Source organism: Sturnus vulgaris, chromosome 13 (assembly GCF_052056855.1).
Source record: "Sturnus vulgaris isolate bStuVul1 chromosome 13, bStuVul1.hap1, whole genome shotgun sequence".
Lineage (NCBI taxonomy): Eukaryota > Metazoa > Chordata > Aves > Passeriformes > Sturnidae > Sturnus > Sturnus vulgaris.
In genome coordinates this window covers 1,417,550-1,439,072 of record NC_142255.1, presented here as the reverse complement: position 1 = coordinate 1,439,072, position 21,523 = coordinate 1,417,550, and the positions used below count along the sequence as shown (strand labels likewise).

Below are 21,523 nucleotides of genomic sequence, written 5' to 3'. Positions count from 1 at the left end.
TGGCCAACTGACCCGTCCTCCTCCTGCTCTGTTATATTCTCAGGGTGAGGAGCTCAGGTCCAGGTCTCCTCGAGCCAGAGGGGTAGGTTTTTATGGTGTTTTCCTTGGAGAAGAAACCAGTGGTACTGCTGTCCCATAGCACTGGGACAGGTCCTTCGATGGTTGGGATTGCCATGCTGGAAACAGCATTCAGCTGAAAGCAGGGAATCTCTCACAAGAAATCCTGCCTGGCTGGAACTGTTGTATGTGTGTCTTGGTCTTGAGTGAGATGTGCTGTTATGGCTGGAAACCTTTTATGACTGAACTTTAAATTAAAAATAGTGAATTAACAGTTATTAATGCCTCCTATTTTTAAAAGTCAGATTTTTTCCTTTCTCCTCAATGTGCTGTAACGTGGTACCGTGGCTGGTGTTTTTGTCAGTGCAGGGAGCTGCTGCCAGCAGGGATGGGGCAAGCAGGACCCTGGCTCTGGGAAGGGTGCTCTGTTCCCAAGAATGTTCCTCTGTTCCTACAGATGATGCTGTGCAGGAGAGGCTCTTCATGACCCTATCCCAGCTCCCTGCCCTCATTCCACCTACCGTTCTGCCTTGCTGGGCTCCCTTTCTTCCGTAGCCAGGTGTGAGAGCCCCCAGGGCTTGGGATACCCATGGAGGACCTCCCCAACATTGCACTTTCCACTGAAGCCTGGTATTGTGATCCAGGTTAAACATCACCCATGATCCCATTCCCCAGGGTGTCTGCACCGGCATCCTCCCAAAACCACTATCATGGAGGTGGCTCTGTGACGTTTCCACCCTTGGACGGGCCGGGATCCCGGAAGCACCCTGCTTTCCCCGCCGCGCCTTTGCCGGGTGGCCCGTTCCTTCCAGAACATCTATTTTGGTCGTGTAAAACTTGCCGGGGAGCAGGGAACAGGGAACAGGCAGCGTGTGAATCACTCGGGGCCAACGGGTTTAAAAATAAACCCAAGCGGCGGCGAGGAGCAGCCGCCAAGCCCCCGGATTCCGGCAGGATTGTGCTCCACACGTCCCAAACCCACCCGTGGGCACTGTCACCAGCCAGGGGAGTTTATTGGGACACGCTTGCAGGGACAGGCACCTGTGTGCATCGTGTGTGTGTGCTTGTAAACACGTATGTGCAGCGGGTGTGCGCAACGTGCGTGTTTATTATGTGAGTGCTTGCAAACACGTGTGCATTGTGTGCTTGTGAACACGTGCGTGCACTTGCACACACGTGGTTAAAGGTCCTCACATCCACTGTGCACATGCATGCATAAGGGTTGTTGAACACACGTGCATTAAGGGCCCTTGCACGTGTGCACTCACACTCGTGCACAAATGCATGTGGGTCCTTGCACACATGCACAAACTTGCACACACGTGCATATAGGTCCTTGCATACATACACTTGTGGACATGCCTACACACGTGTCCATATGGATCCTTGCACACTTGCACACACGTGCATGTGTGTCCTTGCCCTCATGCACATAGTTGCCCTCACATGTACATACACACACTTGCACTCAGGAGCTAGGGAGTCCTTCTACACATGTGCATATAGGTCATTGCACACATGTGCCTATGGGTCTTTGCAAGCCCACATGTTCCTGCACACACGTGCACACTTGCACACACATGCAAATGCCCCACACGTCATTGTCCAGACTCACACTCAGGCCTGAAGCCACACGTGCTTGGACATACCTACACATGTGTGTGCTCTTGCAGCACCTGTATGTGCTTGCACATGCTTGAACACACGTGCACATCTGTGTAGACTTGCACATGCTTGCACAGATGCTCACACACACGTATGCAATTGCACACACTCAAACCCCTCCCCACACTCTCAAGCCCCTGCATACGAGGCAGCGCACTGGGGAAGCCAGGCCTCCCCCCACCTGGCTGCTGCTTTGGGACTAATTAATTAATTAACGACAACACCAGGTATTAAAACTGCTCAGTCTAATTACAGATCTTTCGGGGTGATGCGGGATGCAGGAGGGAAGTGGTTCCCTCCTCTCCCTTTTGGGGCATGCCCACTAGGGCAACAGGGGCAGTGTGGGGTCCATCGAGGTGAAAACCTCGACAAAGTGTTCAAATTGACCCTTTTTGAGCCTCTTCTGTGTGTTTAAACCCTGCTCTGAGGTGGGAAACAGAGAGGGGTCAAGTCTAGAGGCTACTAAAGGGGAAGGTGGGAGGCTGCTCACACCCTTGGCCAGCCCTGACTGGGGTTGGGGGGAAGATAGGGGCAAAAGGGGGATGGAGGGGGGTGAGGGAGTGGAGGCGGGATAGAGGTGGTGGGAGATGATAGGAGTGATGGGGAGACGGGGGAAAGGGTGCGACATAGGAGGTGATGGGGGTGATAAGGGGAAAGAGGGTACGTGGGGGATAGGAGGGGGATAAGGGACGGCGGGGCATGACAGGGGGTGATGGGGGTCATAGGAAGGGATGGAGAGGGAGACCGGGGTGATGCGGAGGACGGGAGTGTTGGGGGATGATGGGAGGTGATGGGGATGATAAGGATGATGGAAGGTAATGGGGGGTGAGGAGAATGATGGTCGTGATGGTGATGATAGGAGTAATGGAGATGAAAGGGGTGATGGAGTTCTGGTGGTGGGGCGAGGGGAGGATGATGGTAATGACGGGGACTGATGGAGGGTGATGAGGATGATGGGGGTGATGGGGTGACGGGGGCAGAATGGGGACCCACGGGGGGCGATAGACGAGGGAGAGTGACGGGGCGGGGGGGTTCGGGGTCAGCCCGGCAGGGTGCAGCAGTGGGCGGAGCCGGCTCGCGCCCCGCCTCTCTTTCCGCCCCCCGGTTCTGATTGGCCACCGCCCCCTCATTATGCTAATACAGCGCCCCTGGGCGGGGCCGTCCGGCTGACGTCACGGGCCCGCTGGCGGGCGCGGGCCGAGCCGAGCCGAGCCGAGAGGTGCCGAGCGGGGCGGTGCCGAGCGGTACCGAGGCGAGCCGAGCGGTGCCGAGCGGTGCCGAGCGGTGCCGGGCGGTGCCGAGCGGTGCCGGTCGGGCGGGGCGGGGCGCGGAACGGGCCATGGCGGCGGCGGCGGCGGGCGAGGCGGCGGGGGCGGCGTTCAGCACCGCGAACAGCGGCCGGGTGAACGGGCTGAGTCGCCCGCCCGGCGCCATCGCCATGAAGGACCACGACGCCATCAAGCTGTTCGTGGGGCAGATTCCGCGCAACCTGGAGGAGAGCGACCTCAAGCCGCTCTTCGAGGAGTTCGGCCGCATCTACGAGCTCACCGTGCTCAAAGATCGCTTCACCGGCATGCACAAAGGTGCGGGGGCGGCGGGCCGGGGAACCCCCCGGGTGGGACGCCGTGACATGGGGCACCCAGGCGTGGGGCTGTCCTGAGGTGAAGTGGAACACCCTGGGGTGCGGGAGACGCTCGGTACCCTTAGTGAGGTACTGCTCTGGTGGGACACCCAGAGGTGGGGGGGACCCTCAGTGAGGTACTGCTCAGGTGGGATGCCCTGAGGTGGGGGGGACCCTCAGTGAGGTACTGCTCAGGTGGGACACCCAGAGGTGTGGGGGACCCTCAGGTACTGCTCTGGTGGGACAGCCTGAGGTGGGGGGGACCCTCAGTGAGGTACTGCTCAGGTGGGATGCCCTGAGGTGGGGGGGACCCTCAGTGAGGTACTGCTCAGGTGGGATGCCCTGAGGTGGGGGGGACCCTCAGTGAGGTACTGCTCAGATGGGATGCCCTGAGGTGTGAGGGACCCTCAGTGAGGTACTGCTCAGGTGGGATGCCCTGAGGTGTGAGGGACCCTCGGTGAGGTACTGCTCAGGTGCGACACCCAGAGGTGGAGTATCCTGAGATGGGGTACTGCTCTGGTGGGACATCACTGTGTGGCACCGAAATATGGGCCACCCGTGAGGCAGGACAAACTGAGGTGGAGGGAACCTCTCAGGTGAGGGGTCCTGTCCCTGAGGTGGGATGTCCCTGAGGTGGGATGTCCCTGAGGTGAGGTACCCCTCAAGTGGGACAGCCTGAGATGGATCATCCTGACAAAAGGGTACCCCCTCAGGTGGAATGCCCTGAGGGTGGGAACCCCTCAGTTGTGGTACCCCTGTGGTGGTATAAACTGAGATGGAGCGCCCTGGTATATAGGGGGACTCCTGGGATGAAGACACCCCTGAAGTGGGACATCCTGAGGCAAAGGCACCCAAGTGTGAGGCACCTCTGATATGGCACAGCCTGAGGCAGGATATCCCTGAGGTGAAGGCATCCCTGAAATGAGGTTTCCCATCAGATGGGACAACCTGAGGTTTGGTACCTAAGTGTGGGCCACCACTGAGGTGGGATGCCCCGAGATGAGGGTACTCCTCATGTGGGACATCCTGAGATGGAGCATCCCAAGACAGGGGTACCTCTGAGATGGGACATCCCTGAGGTAGAGGCACCCATGAGGTGGGATAACCTGAGGTGGAGCACCCCAAGGTATAGATGGGTGCTTTGAGAGGGGGGCCCCATGATCTAGAAGTTTGCCTGAGGTTGGAGGCAGTGGTATGGGGCACCTCTGAGATGAGGTAATGTACCCCTGAAACGGAGGTACCCCTGAGGTGGGGGTACTCAAATATGGGGCACCCCTCAGTTGAGTTACACCTGAGGTGGAGATATCCTTGATCTGGAAGTTATCCGTAAGTATGGGGCACCCCAAGGAGGGGAAACCTCTGGGGTGAACATACCCCTAAGTTGGAGGCACCCTGAGGAGGGTACACCCCAGCATTTGGATATATGGCCCTTCCTAAAACTGGGGTACCTCTGAGGAGGAGGGGAGCATCCACCAGGGATCAGGGTGCTGCTGTCTGGCTTGGGGACACCCCTGGAATCAGAGCATCACAAGGCAGGGAGCCCTGCAATGAACAACATTAGCAATTTAGAACATCTGCCTGGCTTGGGGGCACCTGTCTGGCATCAGCACACCCACGTGAGTTTTGTGCACCCCTGGAGTTGGAGCACCCCTGGGATACAGGCACCCACTGTGGATGGGGACATGCCATGTCTGCGCTGTGTCCCAAGTGCTGTGGCACTGTGACATGGCGTGAGGAGCACGGGCACTTGGAACAGTGACACACTGAGGGGGTCACACACCGCTGAGCTCTCCATGGAACCCCCCACCCAAGAGCTGGGGTGTGCAGCACCAGAGCAGAGTCAAGGCACCCCAGGTGTCACCTAGACAGGAGCCACAAGCTGTCACCAGACCCCTGTGCTACAGCCAGCACCTGCTTCGCTGGGACTTTCCTGAGAAGCCAAAACTTGTGGTTGCTGCCTTGTTGATGTCCTTTGGCTATGGGGCTACTACCTTGACTCTGCCATTTTTGGCACTGTGGCCTCCAACATTTCTCCAGGTGTCTCTGAAGCTGCTTGTGTGCCTGGATCAATGGGATTTGCACCCTTCCAGGCCCCCTCAGTGCTTCCTCCGCTTCCTCCAGCACGGGCTTCAACGTCTGCGGCCCAGCCTCGTGATTTAATTGCGGACGCTCCTCTAATTTGAATGGCATTCTCCCTCCCGGCAAGCCTCCAAAGCAGAACCGCTCCTGCGCCAGCCCTCCGAACTTCTCCAGAATGCCCGGGCACCGTGTACATTGTCGCCTGCAGGAAAAACAGGGGAAAAAAAGAGAGAAAGAAGAGCGAAGAGCAGGAAGCCAACATAATTACAGATGGTAAACACTGGAAATGGCATCGGGACTGAGGCGAGCTGCTGTGCTGATCTCCCCACCCGCAGCGGGAGAGAATTGATCTAGGGGGATCTCTCCTTGCTCTCTCTCTGTGAGGGCAGATGTCCCCAACACCCCAAGGCAGGCGAGGGTCCCCATTCAGCAGCATGCCCCGCCGCCATGCTCCCTCTCCTCCCAGGCACGCTGATTGTACTTATTAAGAGTTATTAATACTTAATCAGCTGGCGGATTTAATTGTGCCAATATTAAAAATGCATCAATGTCAATTTTATTCATTAAATATTTACTTTGTTGAAGGGAAACTGTTTTGCTGCTGTTTTAATATCACTTTCAGATGCTTTTGGATTTGACCCCAGCAAATTGGGGGGAGCCCTCAGGGAGGGAGTGGTGCAGCAGTGGCACAGGCACCAGGAATGCTTCAGGAGAGACAGAGGGAAGAGGACTGGACCCTGTCCCCAGGGCTCGCTCATTGCTGCCAGCTCTGTGTGAGCGAGTGGCTCGGCAGCGTGAGTCAGCGTGGGAAAACCTCACCCCAGGCGTATTCCCGATTTCCAAAGCATCATGGTGTCGAAGGAGCCAGAGCACCTTCACCACATGAATCTCATCCCCCGGAGGATGCTTAGGGCTGGGAGAAACGTGGTGGCAAGGCAGGGTGCACGGCCTTGACGCCTGGAGATCTGCTTCCTGGAGGACTTGGAAACCTGTGGCTTTCCCCAGGGCTGGGGTCAGAGCGCTGCTACCCGTGTGCTGCCTGCTCCTCGCTTCCTTCCGTCGTCCTGCTGCTCTGTCTCCTGCTCTGTTCTGGGGGTGAACTGTGATCCGTGTGTGCCCATCTGAGTGTAGAGTACCAGGGTACCAGGATGCTGGATGCCATGGAGCCAGGGTGTCAGTGTGACAGGGTGGTGGATGCCACGGTGCTGAGCTGCTGCATGCCACAGTGCCAGGGTGCTGGATACCATGGTGCCAGGTCATCAGGGTGCTTATTGCTGGATGCTGTGGTGCTGAGGTGATGGATGCCACCATGCCAGGGTGCAAGATCCCAGGTTTTAGACTGCCAGGGTGCCAGAATGCTGAATGCCAGGGTGCCAGGATGTCAGGGTGCTGGGATGCTGGATGCCATGGTGCTAAGGTGCTAAATGCCAGCATGCCAGGTTGCTGGGGTTCTGGATGCCACCATGCCAGGGTGCCAGAGTGCTGGGATGCCGGATACCACAGGACCAGGGTTCTGGATGCCAGGGTATCAAGTGCCATGGTGCTGGGGGGCTTACTGCCACAGTACTGGGGTGCTGGGTATCATGGTGCTGGATGCCAGGATGCTGAGACATCACATTGCCATATCAGCTGTGCCACCAGCTCCCTGTCTGCTCAGGGCACTGTGGCAATACCAGGCTGGACACTGATCCTGTCTCCCTGTCTCCACAGGCTGTGCCTTCCTCACCTACTGCGCCCGCGACTCTGCACTGAAGGCACAGAGTGCCCTGCATGAGCAGAAGACACTGCCAGGGGTAAGTCACACATAGGGGTCGAGTTGAGCTGGAGTAGTGCCTGGTGACACCTCCCCAAGGCATGGAAGCCTTAAGTGGTACCGGGGGAACGGGGTGAGCCAGGGCGGGGGCTGGTGACACCTCCCCGAGGCGCGGGAGCCACTTCCAGCGGCCGCAAACCGAGGCATCGATTTTCCAGCCGCCCACGTGCTGTTGCGCTTTCTGTGGGCTCCGACCTCCCGAGCTTAACAAAGTGAAAATAAATATTTAATTATTCGCCTAAATAAAAATCAATAGGCCCGCGGGTTGGCTGGGGAAAGAGCCGGGGCCCATGAATATCAATCCCTGCTCTGTGTGTGTGGAGCTGACAGAGGGGGGTGAGGATTGCGGGGATGTGGCTTCCTGAGCCATGCTCTCACCAGTGGGGCCATGCTTCAGTAGGTTCAAGAGTTAACAGCCCTCCTTGGCAGCCCAAAGGAGGCCGGGGTCAGGCCTTGCCTGGGGGTTCTCATCAGGCACACACGTGTGTGTATGGCTACTGCCATGGCCACTCGCATTGGGGGTGGGGATGTGTGTGTGTGAGCACGTGTGTGCATGTGGACATGCGGGCACATGCCCCACAGGGGCTCACGGCTGTGTCCACCCCTCTGTGTATGTGCACACAGCAGTGCGGGGGACTGTGTGCTTGTGCTCACACCCCCGTGCCCATACAGGTGCTCACACCTGCGTGTGCTCACCTGCCTGTGCCTTAGCACCCCTTCTGTGCCTGTGCACACCCGTGTGTACGCACTTGTGTACACGCTTGGGTACACACCCATGAGTGCCTGTGAACACGCCTCTGTGTCTGTGCACATCTCTCTGCTTGTGCACACAAGCACATCCGTGTGTGTTTATGTACAACCCCTCCACCTGTGCACACCCCTCTATACTTGTGCATCCCTCCTGCACCTGTGCTCACCCCCTGTACGTGCTCATATCCCTTGTACCTGTACTCATACACCTATACCTGTGCTCACATACCCTGTACCTGCTCATCGCACCTCTACGTGTGCTCACCCCCTGTACGCATCCCCTGTACGTGTGCTCACGCGCGTGCCTGTGCTGTGCACACACGTCTACCTCTGCTCACACCTGTCCCTGCTCATACCCTGTACCTGCACATCCCCTGTACCTGTACTCACAGCACTGTACCTGCTGACGCTCTGCACCTGCGCACCCCCCGTGTTCCCATCCTCGCCCCCCGCCCTACCGAGGCCCCGCCCCCGGCGTGTCGGGGGTCCGGGGGCGTGTCCAGCATGTGGTGGGCGTGACCCCACTGAGGCCCCGCCCCCCGCCCGGCCCGGCTCGGCTCGGCTCGGCGGGGCTGCAGCCGCTCCGCCCTGTGCCCCGCCCCCCGCGCGCCGCTGCGCGAGCCCAGCCGAATCCAGCCGAGCCGAACCCAATCCCGGCGAGCCTAGCCGAACCCAAACCAGCCGAGCCCGGCCTTGCCGAGCCGCGCCGAGCTAAGCCGAACCCGGCCGAGCCGCCTCGGGTAGAGCCGAGCGCAGCCGAGCTCAGCCGAACCGCCTCGGTGGGGCCGGCGGTCCGGCCGGTCCGGCCATGCAGCTGCCGCAGGTGCCGGCGCCGGGACCGCGGCCGCCCGTGCTCTGGGTGCCCGCCGGGTCCAAGATCCTCTGCATCGAGGTAGGGCCCCGCCTTTGTCTGCCGCCGCCTCCGCCCGGCCCGGCACGGCCCGGCACCGCCCGGCAGCCTCCGCTCGCGCCAGGGTGGGGGAGCTGCACCGGGGGGGTTGTAGGAGGGATGTGGGTGATGGCGAAGGGTTGTATCTGCTCCCGGGGATGCTGTATGGGAGTGGGGGTGATGGCGAGGGTGTGGATCCTTGCTCCCGGGGATGGTCGTGGAGGGGTGTTGATGGTGAGCAGGGCGTATCTGCACACAGGGATGAGGATGGAGGGGTTTTGGTGGGGAGGTGTATCTGCTCCCAGGGATGGGGAGGTCGGGTGTGGGTGTTGCAGGGAGTATCTGCACGCAGGGATGAAGATTGGGAGTGTTGATGACAGGGTGTATCTGCTCCCAGGGATGGGTGTTGGAGATGGAGGAGTGTTGGTGCGGAGGGTGTATTTGCACAGAAGAATGGGGTTGGAGAGCTGTTGGTGAGGGGATGTATCTGCACCCACAGATGGGGTGTGTGGGTGTGAGTGTTGCTGTGCAGGGTGTATCTGCACCCAGGGATGGGGTGCCTGTGTTGGCAGGGTGATTGTTGATGGTAAGGGTGTATTTGCGCTTAGGGATGGGGGCTGCGTGTGTGTGTGTGTGGCCAAGAGGGTGTATCTGCGCACAGGGAAGGGTAGGGTGTCGACAGAGGGGTGTTGTATCTGAACCCAGGGAGGCTGTGTGTGGTGTGGGTGTCAGCGAGGAAGGTGTTCTGGCACCCGGGAATGCTGGGCGGGGGGGTCTGTTTGCAGGCAGGGATGGAGGATGATGGTGAGGAGGTGTATCTACCCCCAGTGATGGGTTTGGTGTGCGTGTTGGCTGGAGGGTGTATTTTTCTACCGCAGATTTGTGTGTGTGAGTGTGTGTGTGTGGTGCAGGTGTGCAAGGGGCAGCACTTGGGGAATGTTGCACCCGCAGGCAGTGCAGGGAGGGGTATGTGCATTGGCAGGGCTTTGACCCCCTGGTGTGTGCAGATGGGTGTTGGTGGGTGTGCAAGCACGTGGGTTTCTGTGTGTGTGGGAAGAGGAGCTTAGGGTGTCTTTGCCCCCGGTGATGGTGACAGGATGTGGGTGCACATGGGCTGGGGGAGTGGCAGCAGTGGGGGTGTGTGGGCACACTGGGTGTGACAGGGAGTGCATCTGTGTGCAGGTGTTGCACTGGGCTCAGGTGCGCATGATGGCCGTGGGAATGGGATGTGGGTGCTGCTGGAGGTGCTGTGAGCCCACCCCAAGGTGTCCGTGTGTCCACAGAGGGCTCCCAGGGGTCTCACTGTGGGTCCTGCTGCTACAGCGGGGAAACTGAGGCAAGGGGCATTGTATCCCCGGCGCTGGCTGTGCGTCCATGCCTGTGTTGTGTGTGATTCATGGCAGCAGGGAGGGTTCTGTGGGTGTTGTGTGGCATGCACTGGGGCTGTCGAGGTGCCTGCAGGGCTGTGTGCAGAGCTGCACGGCCACGCGTGGGTGTGCAACGGTTCTGGGACAGCGGTGTGCGCAGCGCTGCGTGGGCATGGGTGTGTGGCTCCGGAGGTGTACGGCTGTGCTGGGGGGATTGGGGGTGGGTGTGCTTGGGGGGTGCTGCGGGACTGTGGTTATGTTCAGAGTTGTGTGGGCATGTGCAGGGTGTGCCAGGGTGGTCATGCACGTGCAGGGTTGTGCAGTGGTGTGACTGTCCCCAGACTAGCTGTGGACTTGCTGTGGGTTACCCTCAGGGCTCTTGCCAAGGTGTTCCCATGACGAGTGACTGCCAGTACCTCGGTTCCTTTCTCCCTGGGGTGGCAGGGACACGAGGCTCCCATGGGCACTCGTTGCTCCAGTGTCACCTGCCACCTGCATCTCATTTGGGTGTATGGTGGCCTGCTGGATCCTCTGGCCGTTGGTTGTGAGGACAAGGAGGAGAAGCGTGATGCCAAATAAGTGACCATATCCCACTGGGCACATCCCCTGGCAGTGATTCTATGGGTTGGCTCTCCCTGGTACCCAGGCTCTTGGGGGGCTCTGAATTTGGATGGGGGACAGTGCCTGAGCAGTCAGGAGGTGGTTTAGCAACTCTGTGCTGTGTAACACCAGTGGTTTGGCCATGGGGTAGCTGGGGCTTTGTGGACTGCTGGTGATGGTGGGTACTGGAACACCCCAAGCAGCGTGTCACTATGTCCTTGGGGTGTGGGAGATGGCTGGGAGTTGGGGATGGATGGATGGATGGATGGATGGATGCTGTGGTGGTGGAAAGGTGAATGATGGCAAGATGGGAGATGGATGGGCAGATGTAAGGGTAGTACAGGGATAGATTGACGTCGGGGATATGGATGGGTGTTGGGGGATGGATGGAGAGTCTTGGCAATATAGATAGATGATATGGGAATGGATGGGTGTATGGGGTTGGATATTGGGGATATGGATGGGTGCAGTGGGGATGGACGGGTATTTGGGGGTGGATGGATGGTTGTTGGCGATATAGATGGATGCTCTGGGAACAAATGGGTGTTGTGAGGGTGGGTGTTGGGGATGTGGATGGGTTCTATGGGGATGGATGGATGCAATGGGAATGGGTGTTGGAGTATGGCTGGATGAATCCTGGGGGAAGATGGGTGTGTGGGTGATTGTGTGGGTGTTCAGGATGGATGAGTGGATGGATGGATGTTGCAGGGTGGGCAGGTGGGTGTCAGGAGCGGGAGGAAATGCCTGGGTGGCTGTTTAGTGTAGGAGGATGGATAGAGGGCTGTGTAGACATGGTGCAGGGGTGCTGTGGGGACAACTAGAAGGTCTGGGTGCCACAGAGGGTCACTGAACACCCTGTGGTGGGCACGTGGCGATGCCAAGGGTGCCTAAACCCCCTTCTGGGGGTGTCTAGAGGCCAGGACAATTTCTCCTCAGTGCAGTGTGGCAGCCCTGGGGTAGGTTAGCTGGTCCCCGAGGCCTGACATTTATAAACATCAGCCGCTCCCGGGGAATCAATACAGTTTAATAACCGGCGAGCGGAGACGGGAGACACATCAAAATGACACTCTGCGGCTCCGTAAATGTTATTCTAAATCATCCTCACTGGGTTTATTACATTAAGCATACAGCAGCAGGCATGGGAAATTTATTCCATCAAAGGCCATCGTGCTGGTAAATGGGGCTGGCGGGTCAGTGGAGGAGGGCAGCCCCCCCCAAAATGGGGTTCCCTCCTCCTGGCCGTTGCAGGGATATGAGGGACAGCGGGGTTCTGGGTTTAGGGTCTCCGTGCTGTCACAGCCTCCTGAATTTGGGGTGAGCCAAAGCCTGCCCCAGCACAAGTTTGGGGGACTGGTGACATAATGGGTGACACTGTGAGGTGTCCCTCGATGTCACCCTGTGCCACTCCGTGACTCCTGGGGACTCAATCCCTTCCCTGGACCATCCCCAGCTCTGCGCTGACATTTCTCTCCACGTTTCCCTGGAGACGAGGCAGTTGCTGTGGAAACCTCCCTCCTCTCTTACCCATCCTCTTCCTCATCCTGATGTGGGGGGACTGGCTCTGACCCCACCCAGCCCCAAAATTTAAGGACCCCTTCCAGGGGTGCAGCAGGGGGCACCTGAGATGGGGGTGCACACGCATGTGGGGGTGACTGTCCCCGTGTGTGCTCAAGGTGTGTTCGTGTGTGCACCCCCGCGCTGTCATGTGTGACATCTCGCCGTTGCCGTGGCGACCCCATCGAGCACATGGCTCGGGCTCCGCAGCATCGTGGGGGAAGCACGCTTGTTGCCATGGAAACGGCCATAATTGTAGCATTTTTCGGCTAAAGGAGGGGAAAAAGGAGGGGGAGAGAGGAGGAGAAATGGCTCCATGGGGCAGCGGGCCAGGGATGTGCCTGCCAGCCGAGCGTGTCCTGCTGCACACGGGTGTCACGCTCGTGGGTGCATACGGTGGTGACAAGGAGGAGGCCAAATTTGGGTGAGGTTTGGGAAAAGGAGAGCAATGGTGCCAGAGGGGCCAGGGCCAGCGGGGTGCTGCTGCTGCCTCTGCAGTCCTTTGCAGTCGAGGAAAGCGGGCAGGCGGCCAAGCCTGGCACTGGCGGCCCCACGGGCACCTGCAGCACTGGGTGCCCATAGCCAGGGCCGGAGCATTGCTCTTTGCACGTGGCATCCCCGGGCCGCTGTGGCCACAAGCCCCAGATCTGTTCATGCAGGTCCCTCCCCTTTTCCCCAGCTCCTGGTGCCAGTCATTGGCCAAATCCTGCTGTTCCCCATGGAAGGAGTTCAGGGGCCACCACACTGACCACCTACTCTCACTTGTGTTGCAGATGAACCGCCCCATCCAGGTGAAGCCGGCCGACAGCGAGGGCCGAGGAGGTAGGTCCCCAATTCTCCGGATGCCTGGCATGAGCAGGAGGGCACAGGGTCACCCAGGGGGTGATAGGGGACATGGTGGCATCGTGAGGGCTGCTGTGGGAAGGTTGGTTTGCAGAGAAATCCAGGAAAGGAACTGCCTTTGCTGGTGGCATCCAAACTTGGGTGCAGAGCAGCAAATGCCATGTTCTCTCTACTTGTCTGGTCAGTTGGGGGGAACATCCTGATGTAATCCTGGGAAAGTCCTGGCATCATATCATGAGCATCTCAACATCCTGGGGCGCAGAGCACCAGTCAGCTGCTCTCCCTCACCACCTTAATTTACCGAACAACGCAATTCCCTGTCCAGAGCTGCCTGTGGGGATCCCGGGCAGGAGTTGGCTGCAGGTGGCCCAAGCCCCTCTCAATCTACCACCCTCCCAAACTCTTTGTGAGCATTTGCCACTCATCAGGCTGTGGCTGCCAGGCTGAGGGGATCGTTTGGATAGAATTGCAGGAATTTGATCAAAATCCCAAATCTGTTGTGTTGCTGGGCAGGTAGGCGCTATCGGAGATGCAGGATGCTCCTGTGGGGCCTCCTGCATTTGACAGGATAGCTGGGGTAGATCCCCCCCTATCCAAACCCTGTTATTAAACACACTGGGAGCTGGTCCCAGCACATCCCAGAGGGACTTGGCAAATAAATTACCCACTTACCGAGCGTAATTGGTGAAGGATTAAAAATCGATGGGTGAGCTGGGGCTCCTGTCTCCAGCCCCCTCACCCAGGAGGCAACACTGTGCTGCCCAGCCCACTCCTCCTGGGAGGTGGTTTATGTTTAACTAGACAACACACGAGCCCTATTCCCTTAACTAATTTTCCTGGTACCTTAACGGACAAAGCATTCATCGTCTCCTGCCATTATTTATTTATTTCCCCAGCAACGCTCTTGACAGGGCACCTTATTTCCTTTGTCAAATGCCATTAGCGTGCGGCGGGAGCACGCGGCCGCACAAGACAGATGCTGGTAATAATCATGAAATTCTCATTATTTACTATCCCTTCTCTTGTGTTTGGGTTATTGATGTCCCCTGGGCACGACTGGAGGCTGTGGGTTGTTTTGCAAGTCGATCACACGAGGGTGATCACCTCTAGTTTGTGGGTTCTCTTTGTTCCACCACATCCTGCCCCAGTGCTGGGGGAGCCAGCCCCCCCATCCCTGGGAAGAGCCCCAGCTCTACTCCCTAGAGCAATGGCTTTTCCAGGACTCATCCCTCAGCAATTTCCCCACAGGAGAGGTTTTCCCACCCTGAGTGTTCTGTAGGACAGAGATGATAAGCCCAGCACCTTCTCCGTGGGATCAGTGTCGCTCCCTCCCTCTGATGTCACTTGGCTCCTTCCCCTCCGTACACTATTTGTGGTGAGGGGTTGGGATGGTGAGTGACCTCCCACTCTGATGGGCTTGGTTTTGTTTTTAGAAGACAGGAAGCTCTTTGTGGGCATGCTGGGGAAGCAGCAGAGCGAGGATGACGTCCGCCGCCTTTTTGAGCCCTTCGGCCAAATTGAGGAATGCACCATCCTCCGAGGGCCTGATGGAGCCAGCAAAGGTGGGCTTTGGGGCATCAGGTGGGCACCCTGTGGACCCCCAATGGCCAAATCCAACCTGTCCCATGTTCCCTCTGTTCTCTTAGGTTGTGCCTTTGTGAAATATGGCAGCCATGCCGAGGCACAGGCTGCCATCAACAGCCTGCACGGCAGCCAAACCATGCCGGTAAGTGCCAGGCTCGTACCCTGCCCCAGCTGACCCCATGCTGCCTGCTTAATCCAATCACCCACTAATTTGATCCTCAGTCTAATTGCATCAAAATCCTACAGACTGGCAATTTGTTGGCCACATCACCTCAGGTTCCTCCTTGCCAGGGTGCTGAGCCCCAGAGGTGGGAGCGTGGGGCTAATCCTCTCCATGCCAGAGAAAGGGTCAGTTTAATTAATGCTGAAGGTCAGAATTGTGGACAAGGAAGGGGAAAGGAAGCAGAGGTCGGGGAGTTGCCACCGGGGAGAAAAACTAGCTATAATTAAACCTCCCATCGATCATTGGTTGCTGCTGCCAAGCTGGGCAGTGTCCCCAGGGCTGAGGATGCTGCGGATGCTGCGAGCCACACCCACGGCGGGTACACAGTTTGGGGGCGTTGCTGTCGTACCACCATAACCACCATCTTCCCCCCACCTCAGGGCGCCTCGTCCAGCCTGGTGGTGAAGTTTGCAGACACGGATAAGGAGAGGACCCTGCGGCGGATGCATCAGATGGCGGGGCAGCTGGGCATCTTCAACCCCATGACCATCCAGTTTGGCGCCTACGGGGCCTACACGCAAGCGGTAGGAGCTGGTGCAGACCAGGGGTTCTGGGAGACTCCCGTGGGTGGGGGGGCTGGTTTAGACCATGAAAGCACCAGTGCCAGGGGGTGTGGATGCCTGGCAGGGCTGGTCTATCTCTGTTTAAGGGCAGATGCAGGGCTTCCTCCCCATAGCTGAGGGTGGTTGTAGGGTTTAGTGGTCCCATATTTAGCATCACCAAGACTCTTGTCCCTGGATCTGACAGCGGGTGGCATTTATCTCTCTAAATCCATCCAAAGCAGAGATGCTGATTTACCCTCCCTTCTCCCTCTCTCTGCCTCTCATTCTCTGTCCCCTTTCCCCCTTTCTTTCTTGAAGATCATGCAGCAGCAGGCAGCCCTGATGGCGGCCGCGCAGGGCACCTGCCTCAACCCCATGGCTGCCATCGCTGCTGCCCAGATGCAACAAATGGCCGCCTTCAATGTCAGCGGGCTGGTGGCTGCCCCCCTCACCCCCTCTTCAGGTAGGACTCCCGCATTTGCCACTTGGCATCCTCCCGGGCCAGTCTCGGGGTGATGCCAGCACTGACGCCATGCTCCTGCAGGTACAAGCACCCCTCCAGGGATCAGCACAGCTCCGGTGCCCAGCATCGCCACGCCCATTGGGGTGAACGGCTTCAGCCCGCTGCCGCCCCAGACCAACGGGCAGCCCGCCTCCGAGACCATCTACACCAACGGCATCCATCCCTACCCAGGTACAGCCCCCGCAGCTAGGGCAGTGTGCTTGGCTCCTGCGGGATGCTTAACGGGTGCTCCCCATCCCAGGAACCTGCTGGATGAATCAGCCATGTGCTCCCGTGGCATCACTGCAGGGAGGAGGGAATTCAGGCAGGGAGCAGCTCTGCCCCTCCATGGTGGCGCTTGGCCAGGAACCCTTTCCTGTGGGAGCTGTGCATGCATCCCTGGCTTTCTCTGGCTTATTCTGTCTTCCTTCTCCTTTCTCTTCTCTTCCCAGCTCAAAGCCCCACGGTGGCAGACCCCCTTCAGCAGGCCTACGCCGGCATGCAGCACTATGCAGGTCTCAAACTTTGCTTCCCACTCCTTCCCTCTCTCCCATCTTTGCTCCTCGCCCTTATTTTTGGGAGGTGAACATCACCCTGGGGTTGAACGTTGAACTGGGGCAGTGTATTTGGGCATAGATTCATGCAGGGAGCACCAGGTGCTGTTCCCTCACAGGAACTCCAGGGTGGCGATGCCGATGAAAGCGCCATACCCTCATCCCACTGGCTCCTGTCATGGCTCCCTGTGCAAATTTTGGATGGTGCAAAGTGAATTTTAATACCCATGGGGCTGAGAGAGCTCCATGGGTGAGCCCTGGAAGTGGAAGTGGTATCGAGAAGAGGGGGCGAAATTTGGGAGGTGACAGAGGACCAGCTCCACACTAAGACACCAAAAGTCATCGGGTTTTCATCACGTGGCCAAATCTGATGGCTAAGGACATGGGCTGTGAAGGGATGGGAGTCGGAGCCTCCTGTGTAAATCTGTCAAGCCCAGCAGCCATTTAATTAGGAACATTGACAGCAATGTCCAGATATGTAACAGAAAATCAAGTTCTGGACCCCAAATCTTTGGGGTTTTTCAGCCAAAAGTACCAACTTTCCTCAGTCTTGAGGCCACACTACTGCCATCACCAGCATCCCTCCTAGGAGAGCTGTTCCCACACCCCTGATGTCTCAGGAGGGGTGGGAAAGGCAGAGCCAGCAGTCGTGGGGCAGAAGAGGCCCCTTGATGACAGGTGGCAGCAGGGGACCTGCCTGTCCCAGCCCTTTCCATGGCTGGGGTGGGTGCCGTGGCCTCAGCTCCTTGTTTCTCTCTTCCAGCAGCATATCCCACAGCCTACGCTCCCATCAGCCAAGCCTTTCCCCAGCAGGCGCCCCTCATCCCACAGCAGCAGAGAGAAGGTGAGGGGTGGGGGTCACCCCATGTGGGGCCAGTGGCTCCTCGGTGTCCCCCTGGGGTGACCCCACCTCGCAGCTGACATGTCCTGTCCTTTGTGTGTCACCCAGGTCCCGAGGGCTGTAACCTGTTTATTTATCACCTGCCCCAGGAGTTCGGGGACGCGGAGCTCACGCAGATGTTTTTGCCTTTTGGCAACGTCATCTCTGCCAAAGTCTTTGTGGACCGTGCCACCAACCAGAGTAAATGCTTTGGTAAGTCCCAGGGTGTGGCTCTCCCTGGTGTCTAGCTCAGGGCTCCAGCTCTTCCCAATCCCCACCTCAAGGTTCCAGCAATCCTTAACATTGCAGCTTGGAGCTCTGGCTCTTCTTCAACATCCCAACTTAGGGATCTGGATCTCTTCAGCATCCCATATTAAATATCTGACTCTCCTCGACATGACAGCTCTTGCCAGTCTCCAGCTCCAGAGTCCCATTCTCCCTCCAGCTCCAGAGTCTCCAACCTGGAGGTCCAGCTCTCTTAATATTCCGGCTCAGGGGATCTGTCTTTCCCCAAATCCCAGCTCAAGGGCTTGGCTCTCCCCAGTCTTCCCAGCTTGGGAGTCTGGCTCTTGCTGACAGCCTAGCTCAGAGCATCTCCATCTCAGGAGTCCAACTCTCCCTGAAGTTGCTGCTTGGGAGACTGTCTCTCCAACATCTCATCTTGGGGATCTCTCTTTCCCTGGTCTTCAGCTCAGATGTCCATGTCTCCCTGCTGTCCCTTGCTTGGGGTCCAGCTCTCCCCTATGTCCCCAGCTCAGGGATCTGTGTCTCCCTCTCCCAGACCTCGGTGTCCCCACAGACCTTGTCACCTTAGTGTCCCCGTAGACTCTTCCACTGCGGTGTCTTAGGAGGCCCTATCACCTCAGGGTCTCTGCAGACCTGGCCTCCAGATGTCCCCTGAGCCCACACATCCCATCCTGGTGTCCCCACAGACCCCATCACCTCAGTGTCCCTGCAGCCCCTATCACTTTAACAGATCCTGTCACTGCAGTGACCTCACAAATCCCATCCCATAGTGTCCCTGCAGATGACTCCAGTGTCCCTTGGACCCTCTTATGCTGCTGTCCTCACAACCCTGTCACCTCGGTGTCCCTGCAGATCTTGGTGTCCCTGCAGGTGCCATCACCTGTCACTCCTGCAATCTGGGGCTGTGATCCCCTCTCCTAGCACTCCCAAACCAGGAGCATCCCAGAGGATTTCAGTGCCTGGGTTGAGGGGAGGCAGCCGCCTGTGACGTGTGTGGTGACAAGCCCCCGTGTCCCCTCCCCGCCAGGTTTTGTCAGTTTTGACAATCCGACGAGTGCTCAGGCGGCCATTCAGGCCATGAATGGCTTCCAGATCGGCATGAAGAGGCTAAAAGTGCAGCTAAAGCGGCCGAAAGACGCCAACAGACCCTACTGACCCCAGCTCAGCCTGCGGAGAGGTGAGGGGGCCTGGTGGTGGTCATGGAGCATCCCTGTTAGTGCTACATCCCCAAGTGTGTGCAGGGATCTCTGCCTGGCACCACCCACCCAATGGATCTGGGTGCCTCCCTCCATCCCCCAGAAGCAGGCTGACAACCTTTCTTCCTTCTGTTTCAGGTCGGACGTCCTGCAGTGTCTGACGACTTTCCCCTTCCCCAAGTGCAGTATCCAAACCCGTAACTCTCTTTCTTTGCAATACATCCTGGAGGAGGAAGAGGAGGAGGTGAAGGAGAAAATGGCAAAGAAGAGAGTGTTTTGGTTGTAGCTTTTCCTTTTTGAATTTTTTCCCAAACTGGTCTTGTTTGTTGTTTAACGGGAATGAGAGGAAGACAAGGAAGGAGGGGAGCGATGCGGTGCCAGGGCTGCGATTCGCCGCCGGCCGCTCGCCAGGACTCACCGGATCCCTCACTGGGAGCAAGGCCGATGGCTCCGGGCAGCCGGGCCATCATCTGGTTTTTGGGTTTTTTATTTTAAAGCACTCATTTGCTGCTACCGATTTCCAAGGAGAAACGAGGAAAAGAGGCTCCAAAAGGATTCTTAAACCAAAGCCGGTGGGATGGGACCAGCCTCGGGCACTTCACCTGGAAGATGTTTGTTTGGAAAATAAAGAAAAACGGCAAGATTTTCCTTTTTCCCTGCATTGGGGAAAAAAAAAAAAGAAGGATCAAAGTATGTTGGACTTATAGAAGATATATATAAATAAGTATATATATATATATATCCCATGGAGCAGGGTGGCGGGACACGCGCTTGCCCTGCTTGTCACTGGCACAGGGACATAGGATTACTTGTTTCAGAGTCATATCATTCCTTAGAGTTTAGGGACCAAAGGACTATTGCTTTTTTAAAATATATCTATAAATAAATTAATTTAAAAAAAACAAAACAAAACACACAAAAAAACATCAGGAATGGAGGAGAAAATCCAACAAGAATAAGAAGGTTGAGTAAAACCCTCGGGCATTCAGAGCCACGAGTGTTTCCTACAGGGCTCGGATTTGGGGGGTTCAAGGGCTTGGTTTCGGGGGCCAATTCGTGGCTGGGGACTGGGGGGATGCAGAGGGGATTTGGGGGGTGGGGCTGCAGTGGCTCCCTCAGCTCCATGGCCCAGGGGGAGTTGGAGCCCCTCGGTCACCTCTGGCAGAGGGTGTAGTGATGTGGTTCTTTGCATTTTGGGTTGGTTTGGGGGGATTTTTGGGTTGGGTTTTTTTTTCAGCCAAAAAAAACTAAAAAAAAAAAGAAAAATGTGAGGTTTCGGCCGAAATGAAGTGAAGCGAAATAAACTTATTTTGTCAAAATCGTCACCTTCGTTGGTTCTTTGTCGCAATCGCTGCCGTGTTCACCACCCAAACACAAAACCAGGGCCCTGTTATGGCCAGCTCAACTCCAGCTGGGCTGGAGCATCCACCAGGATTTGGTGAAGCTGGGAGAGGACCATAGGCCTCTCTTTTTATTTGCTTTTTCGTAAGAATTGCTATTTTTTGAGCAATTCACTATGGCTGCAGAGGGAATCAGGACAGGACACAGCCCTGTGGTTTCACTGATCTTTCCAAGGGACAGAGGAGATTCAGGGGGATGTGGCCATGTCCCACGGGATGTCCCTTTGCACTTGTGGGTACAGCCAAGTGACTGCCATGATCTTGGGAAAGTGACTTATTTTTTATTTGAGGAGAGGAGAAAACCCGAAACCCCACAGTTTTAAGCAAAACCTTCCCAGGAGGTGGGTGGCAGGGCCAGGGGCGAGGGAATGGCCACCAGCCCAGGTTTGGGCAGCTCTTGGGTACATGGAGCAGCCAGTGTGGGACAAGTGGGGATGGACAGATGTTGGGATCTAGGTGGGACAGAGGACAGGGACATGACAGAAGTGACAGTGAGTGCTCCCACTGGTGCAATAAATGTGTCAGGACTCAGGTGGTGACTGTACCAAAACCAAGAAAACTCACATGAATTCTTAAATTCCATCATAAATCCTGGCTGAAATCGTGGCCTTGCGCTGCTGTGACTGACCCGGAGAGCCCCTGGGCTGTGGGGACCAGCAGTGCCCAGTCCCTTCTGCCTGCCCTGAGCCCTGGCAGCCCCTGGGCTATCTCTGCTGGGTTTCCATCCAGGTTTGGGTGTAACAGGATGCAGCTGTGCTGGCACTGCCTCCATGTCCATGAAATTACTGGGATTGGCTTGGGCTGAAATAAAATGCTGTCCCTGGGAGGTTTCTTCTCATGTAAGTCTCTGCTGCAGCACCAGTGCCTGGGGGGGGCTGCTCTGTGGGGTCCCATGTCCCCATTCCTGAGGCACAATCCCTTCTCCATTGTGTTCCACCTCCACAGCACCATCCCTTTCCCATAGTGTGATGGGAGAGTGGTTCCCTCCCAGCCCTATCCCAAAGCTGCATCAATTCCCGACGACACTTCCCCACCATCCCATCCCTTCCCCTCAATCCTATCCCTTCCCCATGAATCTTTCCTTTCTGCATGATCTCCCCTTCCTTTCAATCCCATCCCTTCCCCAAGGTACCATCCCTTGTTTCTCATCCCTTCTCC

At 57.3% G+C, this 21,523-nt stretch overlaps 1 protein-coding gene across 9 annotated transcripts; it reads left to right on the top strand.

Annotated features, from left to right (window-relative positions):
* The first annotated feature begins 3,060 nt into the window (after positions 1-3,060).
* Positions 3,061-20,290, top strand: CELF6 (CUGBP Elav-like family member 6). 9 transcript variants are annotated; one of them, XM_088172849.1, is made up of 13 exons: positions 3,061-3,305; positions 7,133-7,215; positions 13,169-13,217; positions 14,675-14,800; positions 14,885-14,964; positions 15,426-15,569; positions 15,906-16,050; positions 16,132-16,281; positions 16,542-16,604; positions 17,410-17,487; positions 17,593-17,736; positions 18,797-18,946; positions 19,104-20,290. In XM_088172849.1, exons 1-12 carry the CDS (start codon positions 3,062-3,064, stop codon positions 18,922-18,924), a joined length of 1,434 nt encoding a protein of 477 aa, XP_088028975.1. In that variant the 5' UTR covers position 3,061; the 3' UTR covers positions 18,925-18,946; positions 19,104-20,290. The 9 variants fall into 9 exon arrangements, with proteins under 9 accessions (XP_088028975.1, XP_088028974.1, XP_088028972.1 ...); XM_088172848.1 differs by having other exon boundaries at positions 17,407-17,487; XM_088172846.1 differs by having other exon boundaries at positions 14,672-14,800.
* Positions 20,291-21,523: the final 1,233 nt, after the last annotated feature.